We start from the raw sequence: 13,258 nt of genomic DNA on the forward strand, positions 1-13,258 counted from the left end.
ACACAATACCGAAGACCAGCACTGCTGCCAGCTCTCCCTTTTTCTTCTGTATACTTCGGTACTGCATTTTGTTCAACAAACACATCCCAGTTTTGTAGTTCCTTAAGAAAGAAAAAAAGGCCCATAAGGTAATATAAATCAGTGATGAAGCAGCCTCACCTGGCTCGGCCTCGGTGCTCTGCGTACCAGGCTGTGATTCTTTCCTCCCACATTTCTGGAGTCATTTGATACAGATTTATTACCTAGCAAAAAAGAGAGCAAAATAAAAAACCCACACACAAAGAAAGTTCTGGTATTGTTTGGTGTTTTTATAATTATGCATCATTTTTACAAAACAGCAAAGCTATTTTTAAAAAGCCACATACAGGGAGCCAGTCACATGCAGAGGTGGGCGTGTAAATAAGCACCGTTCAACCTGAGTCACAACTCGGAAAGCTGCACCATTTCTCAGGCCGCGGGGCTCCCCTCGCCTGGCAGCACCCCTCTTTCCTGGGCCATAGAGCCCAGGGGGAGGACCTTGCTCAGGAGCAGAGCTCACTAATTTCGGGCCAGCCGCGGGCCAGGCTGTACGTGCTGCTGCCTTTGCCTCTGCAGAAATCATCAGAGGAGCAGGTAAAGTCAGGGGAAGGTGAGGAGCAGACCTTTATCACACATGACAGGGGAGCGGAGCTATAAAATCAGAAGCAGCAAAAGGGAGGGAAGGACTGCTTCTGAGGCTAATGAACAAGACGAACACCACCAAGGATTAAAAGCTACAATGCCCCCCCCCCCCCCACTCATCCCTATCCACCCCGCCTGCGCAGCTGCAAACAGCTCATTTCCCCAGGCTGAACTCAGGCTGCTCCACGCCCCTCCCTAGGAATCACTGAGCTCCCCCACCTTTAAAGAAAGGACCATCCGCAGGCCATGCCTGTCCTGGCAACCCCAAATGAATCCCACGAACCTTTGCTTTTTAATGTTCTTAACAGAGATCATTATTCGAGATTGATTACAAAACATTTATAAAAATGTTCTTGCCACCTACGTCCAATATTCCTTCCGGTCCTTTGGTTATGTCTTCCCAAACAGGGAATTTGACTTCTTACCCTTTTTGGAAGCAATTCCTCTTGGGCCAAAAATCCCCGCTTGTGAACAGAGGGGTCGTAGTCACCATACTGGAAGGAGAGGAAAAGGAGAGCGTGGGATTGAGATTCTAAAGACAACTGCGTTTCTGAACAGGTCGACTCAGCCTCTGTCCCTCCCAGCTCCAGGGAGCAATTTAATTCTGATGACAAGTCAAGATTGCAACCTTGCTAATTTGTTATCCTTGGATGAAAATACAAAACTGATTATATCTGTGAACAGAGTCGCATAATCCCATAAGGGATGGATGGGTGACATGCTAATAAGAATGTGACATTTGTAGAGAAATGTGGCCAAGTTTTCTAACTCCTGAAGGAAGCCGTCACTACCAAAACAGCTTTTGAAAGGAGATAACAAAACATAACTGTGTAAGTTGTGATTAGCAACCAGTGATAAGAGTCTTACCTATAAATGCTTCTAAGTGGCTGGTAATTGGAGCCAACTGATAGGTGGGAGCTGGGGATAATGCCAGCAATATTTTTAATACCTTTCAATCAAGGCTCTGAAAAATGCTTTGGAAAAATCTGATGTCAACACTGTCATTTCTATCGTACAGACAAAGAAATGAGTAAAATGTTAACAGATTTTCCTGAAGCTGCAGAGCAAATCACTCTGGGGCCTGCATTTTAATGTACTCACCAGGGACAATAACTTGAAGTTTATTTTCTGATTTCAAAACAAATACCCCTCCCTGCTCTGCAGCGGGAAGGTCACCACAATGAGAAACTGCGCACCTCGCTGCAACTAGGGAGGGCCTGCGTGCAGCAATGAAGACCCAACACAGCCAAAAATAAATAGAATGGATAAATTTATAAAAAAACAAACAAACAAACAAATACCCCTTTCCTAGAAAGTGAGTCTGATCAGGAAATAATCAGAATTGAAGGAATTTTTTAAAAGAAACTAACCATAAAATATATAGACGATCAAAGCCTATCTCTTGTCAATCAGCATTCAGTGGCTTTTCTTTTGACCCAAAACAGCAAAGCTCAGTATTTTAGTATTATCTTCTATAAACATTTATCCTTTTTGCCACCAACATTGGAAAAACAAAAGAAAGGTCTGGCACAAGGCTGTTGGCTCTACATCCCACCAAATTAGGTGAGGACATGGCCTACCCTCATTCCCAAAGAACCTTAAATTAGATTTCTGGTGAGTTTTCCAACAGACACTCATGAGACTGAAGAGATGTTCATCATCAACTGTAAATCATGACTTTTTCCCATACTACCCTTCTATAAAAGCCCCGAGGATTAATATCTCTTATGAACCTCATAATTACCTTGCAAATAACAGAATTGTAGTGCATTGCTTTTTCAGTTTAAAAAATTAACTGGTCAAACTTAAATACTTAACCCTGTCTATGCATTTCTTCATTTAAAAAACTGGAAGGAGGGACTTCCCTGGTGGTCCAGTGGTTAAGACAACACGCTTTCAATGCAGGGGGCATGGGTTTGATTCCTGGTTGGGGAACTAAGCTCCCGCATGCTGTTCGGTGTGGCCAAAAAAATTTAAAAAAAAAAAAAAATGAAGGAAACTGGTTTCTCTGGATCTCTGAAAGGCCAGGGGGGTGTAATAAGTCAGGAACTGTATGAGCTTTAACAGTACTCTCTGCGGAGAGTACAGGTAAGAGCCTGAAATTGGGGGGGAGGGGGTATGGGAGGCAGGCTGCTTAAAGTTCAATTCCAGCTCCTTCACTTATTAGCTGTGACCTTAGAAATTTTGTGTCTGTTTTCTCATATGTAAAATGGGAATAACAACAGTATTTATCTTATAGGATTCTTGTGGGGATTAAATGAAATACCCAGAAATTTTTTTTTTTTTTAATTTTTTTGGCTGCACCATAAGGCATGCAGGATCTTAGTTCCCTAACCAGGGATCAAACCCTTGCCCCCTGCATTGGGATCGTGGAGTCTTAACCACTGGACCACCAGGGAAGTCCCGACCCATAAAAATTTTAAAACTATGATTAACACACAGCATTCAATACAACCTGATGTCAAAAGATTAAAAACTCAGGTCATGTCAACTCTCCAAGTCTGTTTCCTAATTTGTCAAACGAGAGCATTTGTCTTGGAGGATTTTGAAGCGGGGGGGGGGGGGGGGGGGGGGGCGGGGGGCGGGCGGGCTCTGGAGCATCCCCTGAGGCCCCGAGTCAGGCACCCTCTCTCTAAACCTCAGCTTCCCCATCTGGAAAGCAAGGGTCAGAACAGTGCCTGCCTCCTGGGGGGTGACGAGGATGAAGACAGTCAGGTAAGCATTTTGCATGGTGCCCAGCTCATAATGAGTCAGGTATCACTGTCATCAGCTACGTTATTTATGATGATACTGGTTACTCTTTGCCTGTCAGATTCTTAAAGGGGGAGGATGATAAAGAAAGCCCTGTGAGTTGTACTTGCAAACCTCTCAACAGTGCTGACCAAACTCTAGTGCTTTTGCAAGCAGATATGCAAAATGAAAGCTGTAAATTCAGGCTCCAAAGGCTTGCAAGATTAATGATCCACATTGTCATACTGAGCTCCCAGCTACTCCACTGATCAAATGCTACATCTGAGCACTGGGGAGGTGGCAAAGACACTGCTGAAGGAACTTCTCCACTGGACTAATTCCACTTATAACATTAAAGCCACCTTGAGGTATGTGCCTGCTCTTAAATGTCTTTTTTTTTTTTTTTTTTTGCGGTACGCGGGCCTCTCACTGTTGTGGCCTCTCCCGCTGCGGAGCACAGGCTCTGGACGCGCAGGCTCAGCGGCCACAGCTCACGGGCCCAGCCGCTCCGCGGCATGTGGGATCTTCCCGGACCGGGGCACGAACCCGTGTCCCCCTGCATCGGCAGGCGGACTCTCAACCACTGTGCCACCAGGGAAGCCCTTAAATGTCTTTTTAAAAAACAAAAGAAGAAGAAAATCCTCAAGTTGTGGTGGCTGGTGAATATAAAAGAAATTCAGACCACTCCATGGATGGAGATGGCTGTTCCTCCTCATTTTATGTACAGAGGCATCCCAATAACATAAGCAGGAGTGAATTTGCTGGGAAGCTAATGAGGCTTGGGTTTCAGGTCTCTGCACCTGCATGGGCCTGTACCTAATTTTATATTAATAATTTGGTGTTCTTGCATTAAAAGAACACCCTAAATTATATAAGCTTCAGGGCCCACAAAACCTGGATCCACCCCTGATATAAACCAATTGAATTTAAATTCAAGAAGGGAGTTCACCTTTTAAAGGACTCTCAGAGTCACTTCTTAAACAGAGACAAATACTTTCCTCTGCTTATATGTACGAAAAATTAGACCAAATGCTCTGAATAGGATTTCATGAAACATAAAGGTCTAATCAATACATATATAGAATAAACAGTTAGATCCCAACCGCACACCAGTCACTAAATTCCAGATGGATTAAAGACTTAAACCTATAAATGAAAATCCATAAAAATACCAGAATAAAATATAGAAGAACATGTGTATATTAAGTTGGTGAAGTCATTCCAAAAGTCACTCAAAACACGAAAAGGACTGACATGTAAAAAAAGATAAAAGATTAATATCCATAATATATAGGTCCTATAACTGAATTAGAAAAAGACAAACAATAAAGTGGAAAAAACAGGCAAGTCATAAACACTTGATTCACAGAGGAAAGAAATACAAATGGCCAATAAGTCTATGAAAATGATGCCCCAGTGGTAATCAAGGAAATGAAAACTTTAAAAAAATCTACTTTTTTGTCAAATTAGCAAAAATTTAAAAGGCTGATAGCAACCACTGTTGATGAGGATATGGAAAAACAGATATTCTCACCACTATTGGTAGAAGTTAAATTAGGAACTTTTGGAGAGCAATTTGGTCATAACTGTTTAAATTTTTTTAGATAAAATTTACATAATAAAATTCACAATTTTAAGCATATAATTCAGTGGTTTTTAGTACTTTCAAAATGTTGTACAACCATCACCACTGTCTAATTCCAGAATATTTCCATCACCTCAAAAAGAAATCCCTTACCCATTAGCAGTAAGTCCTAATTTCCTCCTCCTGTCCCCTGACAACCACTCAACCTACCTTCTGTCTCCATGAATTTGCCTCATCTGGACATTTCATACAAATGGAATCATACAATATGTGGCCTTTCCTGTCTGCTTCTTTCACTTAGCATTATCTAAACTTTAAATGTTCCTATCCTTCAACCCATTTATGCCACTTCTTGATATTTATCATAGACAAATGTTGTTCGTATGTGCCCCAACAGGCGTACTCAAGGATGTTCACTACACCCATTTAAATAGACAAGTAATAGAAAGAAAAACAAGCCTAAGTATCTACCAATAAAGATATATTTAAATAAACAACAAGGAACTACTGTATAGCACAGGGAACTATACTCAATATCTTATAATAACCTATAACGGAAAAGAATCTGAAAAAGAATATATACATACATGTATAACTGAATCACTTTGCTGGACACTTGAAACCAACACAACATTGTAAATTAACCATACTTCAATTTAAAAAAAGAAAACAAAAACAAAACAACAAAAAAAGATATTTAAATAAACCACAGCCCCTCTGTTCTATGAAATACAGTTCAATAGTTTAAAAAACTGAGTACTTTAAGAACTCTCTTCTGACAGTTTTAAGTGAAAAGGGTGCGCTATGCAGGATTTCCTCTAGAGTGGCGGCCTAGGAGTGGAATTTCGGGGACTCGGGGAGGGGGTGTCTCCTCACTGACAGGCCCCTACCATACCCATCACCCCACAGAGCTTATGCCAATTCAGTCTATTCCTGCATGGAAATGAGCTCAGAGCTTCTATTCAATTTATTTATTTATTTTACTTTTTTTTTTTTTTTCAATTGAGGTTGATTTACAATGTTGTGTCAATTTTCTCTGTACAGCAAAGTGACTCAGTTATACATATATGTATATTCTTTTTCATATTCTTTTCCATGATGGTTTGTCATAGGATATTGAATGTAGTTCCCTGTGCTATACAGTAGGACCTTGTTCTTTATCCATCCTATATTAATCCTTGTCAATCTCATGGGTTTGAAATGTTTCCTTATTGTTGCTTTAATTCTTCTTTTTCTTGATTACTAATAAGATTGAGCATCTTTTTGTAGTTGCAGATTTTTCTCATACTCTATAAATTGCTTGTTATTTGTATCCTTTGCTCCCATTTTTCTGCTTTTTTCTTAGAAACCTTAGAGTTCTTTATATTCAGGGATATATCTGCAATTCTACTTCTAGAAATCTACCTTAAGGGGAAAAAGCTTTTGCACAGGTACACAAGGAAGCATATAAAAGAGTTCTCAGTAAAGCACTGCTTATAATAGGGAAACAGCAGAAACTAAACCTACCTCCTCCTCAGGAGGATAGAAAAATAAATTAGGCTTATTCATCAATGGCTACCATACAGCAGTTAGAATCAATGAGCTACATCGACAAGTACAACACAATACATATCAAAATTGACATTGAGTGAGAGAAAATACCCATTTGCAAAAGGATAAGCCCCCCAGAAAGGGGAATATGCAGAGGATAGTACCATTTATATCAACTTTTACCTCCTGGGTATTTTTTCCCCTGGATTATTTTAAAGTTAGTCTCCTCCCATCCAACTGACCACTGCCCAAGTTGGGAACCCCACAGTCTCAGCCAGATGACCACCACAGCCTTCTAACAGGTCTCCCTGTTTCCAAACTGGTTTACTCCAATCTGTCCTTCACACAGCCACCAAAGGATCTGTCTAAAATATAAACCCTTCACTGGCTCTGCATCCCCCACAGGATAAAGTTAAGACCCTTTATGATCTGAACCCCAGCAGACCTCTCCAGCCTCAACTCTTGCCACTCTACCTATACTTTACATATACCCAACTTCTTAGTTGCCTTTTGGCACTCTGCCCCTAACTAGCATCAAAGAGCACTAGGAAACAACAAGCCTCCTCTCCCACCAGTCTTTTCTCTCTCTGAACACTAGGAATCTGCTGGCCAGCCCTGCAAGATTGGGGAATTACATACCATTCTTTCCCAAAGTCATTTTTAATAAGAACACATTTCAAACACCAAATTGTCAATATAAAATCCAACAGGTGGCTTAAGACATTGCAAGATGGTTTGGTGTGTCACATGACTGGGCCAAAAAAACCAGCCTATATTTCTGATTCAAAAATAACCTAAATGGGCTTCCCTGGTGGCACAGTGGTTGAGAGTCCGCCTGCCGATGCAGGGGATGTGGGTTCGTGCCCCAGTCCGGGAAGATCCCACATGCCGCAGAGCGGCTGGGCCTGTGAGCCATGGCCGCTGGGCCTGCGCGTCCGGAGCCTGTGCTCCGCAACGGGAGAGGCCACAACCGTGAGAGGCCTGCGTACCGCAAAAAAAAAAAAAAACAAAACAAAAACCTAAACTCCTACTAAGAAATATGGTTCTTGTTAACTGAACCATGTGATTAATATCTGTATTTATGCTTTAAGGGTAATTGTTTCTTTATGCTTTGGAATGAACTGTCTATATCAGTTGAACAGCTGAAATACTGTAATGAATACATTTGTGAGTAATTACATCCCATGTGTTAATGAGCTCAATTCACTTTCCCCACCACACTTTTACATTTCCTATCTGTCTCAGAAAGGTTGTGGAAGAAAAGAAATGGAATATAATGGAAGGAACCAGGATGATTTACTGAAAAGTTTGTACTGATGTGACCATATAAATGAACCTGGAATTTAGTGAAAGGTAGTGTGTCGTACTCAGAGACCCCTCTCACAGTGAGGGCAAGAGCAAGTGCTAAATTATGCAATCCAGACACTAGGGTTCTCACCCCTGCTCCATTCTCCAGCTCCATTCTGCTTCAAATCCTGTCCATTAAGAAGTGGGCTACAAACTCCATTTAAAAAAGGATTTATATCGGGCTTCCCTGGTGGCGCAGTGGTTGAGAATCCGCCTGCCAATGCAGGGGACACGGGTTTGAGCCCTGGTCTGGGAAAATCCCACATGCCGCAGAGCAACTAAGCCCGTGCACCACAACTACTGAGCCTGCGCTCTAGAGCCCACGGGCCACAACTACTGAAGCCTGCGCACCTAGAGCCTGTGCTCTGCAACAAGAGAAGCCACCGTAATGAAAAGCCCGTGCACCACAATGAAGAGTAGCCCCTGCTCGCTGCAACTAGAGAAAAGCCCGTGCACAGCAACTAAGACCCAACGCAGCCAAAAATAAATAAATTTATTAAAAAAAAAAAATTAACATCAAATACTGTGACTTCAGACAAATTATTAGTCCTTTCTGAGCCTTAAATTCTTTGGCTTACAGAAGAGACTCCATTGAGTATTGCAAGAAATATTCAGGTTATAACACTTTGTAAAACTGTAAAACGCTACAGGCGTGTCAGATCTGATCAATATTGTAATCAGAGGCACCCTATTAATATTAACAGCTGTCCTAGAAACTGGAAGCATGTTATAATAATCCTTAGTTTCCCAAATGCAGACTTGAAGCCATAGATTACCTTTATTTGTATGTTCCTGACAATTTACACCGGGAAAAACAGTTAAAGCACGCTCCTCCATATGAACCCCATATGCTGTCTGTGAATCACTTTCATCTCTAAATTAGCAGGATCCAAATTAGGAGGGCTTTCCTACAGTGAAATCTGTTTAAGCAAACATCTGCTGGTTCCCTGAAAAGTTATTTTTTTTCTACAGGTGGCCTTTGAATTTGTGGCCCAAAATTTATGCAAAGAAAATGTAGCCTTTGAGACTAAAGGCTACCCCTTCAGAGAGAGGTAGTATCTTTGAGAACCTGGGCCTCCTCTCAGCCGGGGAGAAGGCGTGCTAGAGAGAAGCTCAGTTCCGGGCCAGGAAGTGCTCAGATTTAATGAAAGTGACAACTGCTTCATCACTGTCAGGGCGATACTGATTGAAAGGACACATTTTTCCTGTTATTAATATTCTTAATCAAAGCATAAAAGGAAGCATATGTTTTAGTTGAATCAAGGCCCACTTTTCTGTTTTCTCAATTACTCATTTGTCAGGATAATGGAATAGGGGAGGCACAAAATGCAATCCCAAAGCCATGAATTCTGCCCTTAGCTTTACCCAAGATTGCCCAAATGACCTTGGGCAAATCACTGAGGGCAGATACTCACCTTGTGTCTGTATCAGTGACAGAGTCAACAACCTCCCCTCAGGCCAGTGAATACTCAGCAAATATTAGACGAGTCATCAAATGACCCTGATGCTTCTGTTAGTGTGACGAGCACATACAGACCCTTTTCTCCTCCAAATGACAGGCCAGTTTTGAGATTATCTTAAGCTACCCCAAAAAGTGGGCTAAGACGTTGAGGGTCTTATTAATTTCTCTAAAATTTCAGGGAAATGGCTTTATGGATACCTCTAACTAAAAAGGAAAATAATAACTGAAAAGATTATGCAAAATCACAAAAGTAACCCAGGTGTCCCAATTCTGAGGTCATCTTATGCTGCAGTGAAAGGTAATAAGCAGAGGGATCAGGAGAAAGTGGCATGTGATTGAAGTCGGAAATCTGACGGGCATGAAGCACCCTGGGCAGACCCTGTAGCGCATCTTATAAAAACAGAGAGGACAGAAGCACAAGACCAGTGGTCTCCCTCTCCCACCACTCCCAGTCTGCAGCGATTTCTCTGTGAAAGACTCTCAGGTCACCAGACAGCTCAGCTGGGCTTGGTGGGGCCGAGAGCCTGCAGTACCCGACCGTAAGCACAGCCAGCACGTCCATCCAGGTGGATGAAGCAGGACAGTGTGACATGTCCTGACATGTCCCGAGTGTGACAGGTGTGACATGGTCCCGAGGCATAGGGCCGCTGGTCCTCAGAAGATGAGTTTGCAATGAGGACCTGGGCCTTTCTGACCCCAAGGCCATGTTTGACCAAAACTGGAGACGATAACCTCATTCTTCCTAGTTAATAAAAAGAGAGGTTGGCCGGGTGAATATAATTAACCATGTGTGCACAGTGAGATTACACAGATAATTCATCAAGCTGTACACTTATCGTTTATACACACACAGACACTATCACAAGATGATACAGCAGTGGAACAGTGAGAGTGGTCCCCCAAGTCCACAAGTGCCACAGCACCCCACTTTCTGGGGAAAGTCTCTGAAGCCTAGAAGATCCAAAGAAACAGATGACTAGTGTGATCCTGTGACATGCATTAATGCCCAGGAAGAATGCATTTTTCTTCTTTGAGCCTACCTTGGCCTGGACGGCATAAGAAGCCAGGAGCACAGAAGCCTCGGGAGGGCAGTAGATCTTTTCATCTAAAATCTGCTTCTTTACCTGAAAGGGGCAACAGGGGAGACATGATACCGTGTGTGTGGACAGGAGCCGTGCAGGCTGGTCACAGCAAGACACTGCAGCGTGTTCTAATGAGGCCTGTCAACCCAGCCTGCTAATGATTTTCTGACAAAGGGAACGATTTTTTCTTTTTACCGCTGCCGACAGGTTGGGAGCCCGGTCCCCGAGAAGTTATTGGTAAGATGGCTACACAGAAAAAAACCCTTAATCTCTTCTGTTCGTGATCAAATGCCAAAGAGGAAAAACAATCTTCATAGTTAAAAAAAGAGACTGACATCTGGGTTGTGACGGAGGAGAGCTGTGAACTCGGGAAATGTCAGGAGCGGCTCTGGTGGTGATTGCAGCCTCGGCCCCAGCTGAGCACACGCAGAATCAGAGGAAATGGAGTCTGCTTTTAAGTCTTAACACAAGACCAAAGTCAGCGAGGCCACTGAGTTATGACTGCAGGAAAAAAACCCATCACTTTCAATATGCCTGCTCTAAGGAAAAAGGAAGCAATAAAGTTTGATCAATTAACCTTTAAGTCCACTTGAGGTCCGGGAAATATAATTCTTAAGCCATAATGTTGAATTAACATATCTCATTGCATTTAATTTCTTAGACTGGTACGGTGGGTGATGTTCCAGACATAGAGGCAAGACAGCCTCCTGAAGTGAAGGCATGCTGAAATAAACACAACGGGAAAGCCAGCTCTCTTTCACAGACGTCAGCAGTCACCAGATTCATAAAAGTAGTAAATTTTGCCTTGCTCAGCCATGAAAGCGCTCCAACATTTCAGTAGGAGGGGAAATTAAGCCAAAGTCAAATGGAGAATGGGCACTGCTTACAAGAAAGCCATCTCTATATGGCTAGGACATTCTGGGGCCTAGGAGGTCATTTTGTGGTTTCATTCAAAGCAGGGCAACTTTCTAATCCTTCGGTTTTAAGCTGCACTACAGAAAAACTAAACGGGCTTCCCTTTGACATGAAAATATTGGAGAGGGGATATACAAACACACACACTTTTTTTGGCAAACTTTTTTGTGCAAGAGAAATTATTGGAGGGGGTTATTACATTTAACTTAATATTTACTTAATGCAATAATCTGAGGCTCAAACTAATTATAGGAGGCCAGGCTATATGTGTACGTCTGGGCAATCATGTAATTAACGCCCTGCTAGGGTCTTTTCCGTCACTGATGGTGGACACACCAGCCGTTCCAGCGCCAAGCACCATAACTAACCGTGAAACTCGGAAAGTGCTCTGAGCGAGCAGTAGGAACACAAGCAAAACTGACAAGGTTCTCATCCTCACACCAGTCCCCCTAGCTGCACCTCTAGATGGTCAACTAGCTGTCTTTGAACCTATAATTATGGATCTCCTAATTTCTTCAATTCGGTGGAACAATTACTTACGGGGTGCCCACCGTGCACTCAACGAGCCTTGCCTTAAAGGGGCTTACAGTCTAATGAGGGAATAGGTGGAAAATAAGGCAATATAGACAAAGAGTGGCATGAAACATGATGTTTGAAGTACCACGTGTGTGGGATTTACCAAGTGTCACTGGAGTTCTGAAGTCCTGCCTTCATGAGAACAGATTTTAAATTTCTGGAAGAACTACTCTTTGCAAGACTCTCTTTTTAGACTTCCTGGGCAACTATTGAGTACTTCGAAGTTAGTGAGGAGCCATCTTCAGAGATGTTTCTAGTTAGGGAGCTACTTGTATGTGTTCTTTCACCATTATACTTTTGCAATTTCATTTGATGCCAATTATCATCACTCAAGTACAGTTCTGTCCTGAAGACTGTTTTTCATTATAGAACCAAAGGGACTGGCTTTCCAGAGGGAGAACATTTTCACAATGTGGAGGCATTTGTGGTCAAATCTGAGGGGTTGGCCCAGGCTGCCTCTGCGGCTACCCCTGGGGGCGGTTCTCTCAAGATCAGGGGCGTAGCATGGAAAGGGGTACCTGCAAGAAGAATAAATGTTGCGTGATCTCCTGAACCAGCTCCTCCTCGGCATTCTCAGGATAAAATTTGGCCAGGAAGTGAAAGGTGACTGGCTCTTCCTTTGAAACGTCATGATCCAGCACCTGCAGAATTACAGAGCAAAAGAAAAACAAGCTAGTTTCGCCCCTCTCCCTCCCAGGCCACCATCAAAGGACCTTCTGCAGGGAGTGTATAAACATTTTTCTCCCTTCTAAATTTATCACATTTCCCAAAGGTTGTGATTCTACAGTTTGAAGCATTCACAAAGCCATCTATAACAGGAGGTAACATTCACTTCACATGGTGAATTAATCAAATTAATCAATATCCCCAACTGGTGAGTGGAGCTAAGATGATTCAGGCACAAATGTTTTCAAGGCCACAGAGATAGCTAAAAACTAGAAATTTATAACTCAAAGGCCTTGGGCACTATCCTTTACGGTAGGCTGAAGGTTTTTTAATTTTCTCAAGTAGTGGAATCTTCCTTTACTCTTTTGTCTTGCTGACTACCTACAACATTTAGGTCCATACTGGAATGGAGCTTAGAGATGATGAACTAAATATTTGTGAAAGCATCTAAACATTAACTGAGCAACAAAAGTAAAACACGTCCATCATGGCAACCCTTTGTTTCAAGGAACCTCTAGAGATGCCCCACGAAATACTTGAGCACAGCCAGTAAACCACTCTGCCTTTAATATTCTAACAATTTCATCCACCCACTGGAAAGCTTGGGCCATCTGCTCTCCAGAATGAATTTCATCTCAGGACATAAACATGCCATGTGACAGGCTACAAGGCTCCATTAACATGTGTCATAATTTATTTCCTTTG

The 13,258-nt window shown here is 42.4% G+C and overlaps 1 protein-coding gene across 4 annotated transcripts in view; it reads right to left on the bottom strand.

Moving 5' to 3' along the window:
* Nucleotides 1-13,258, bottom strand: part of NF2 (NF2, moesin-ezrin-radixin like (MERLIN) tumor suppressor) — an 80,077-nt gene that overhangs the window by 39,722 nt on the left and 27,097 nt on the right. For all 4 annotated transcript variants that reach the window (XM_067700310.1, XM_067700311.1, XM_067700312.1 and 1 more), the window contains exons 3-6: nucleotides 12,406-12,528; nucleotides 10,355-10,438; nucleotides 1,086-1,154; nucleotides 160-242 (exon numbers count right to left, since the gene is read on the bottom strand). In XM_067700310.1, the coding sequence (XP_067556411.1) occupies nucleotides 160-242; nucleotides 1,086-1,154; nucleotides 10,355-10,438; nucleotides 12,406-12,528 (359 nt within the window). The remainder of the gene's footprint in view (nucleotides 1-159; nucleotides 243-1,085; nucleotides 1,155-10,354; nucleotides 10,439-12,405; nucleotides 12,529-13,258) is intronic.

This window comes from Pseudorca crassidens, chromosome 12 (genome assembly GCF_039906515.1).
Source record: "Pseudorca crassidens isolate mPseCra1 chromosome 12, mPseCra1.hap1, whole genome shotgun sequence".
In the NCBI taxonomy this organism is placed as follows: domain Eukaryota; kingdom Metazoa; phylum Chordata; class Mammalia; order Artiodactyla; family Delphinidae; genus Pseudorca; species Pseudorca crassidens.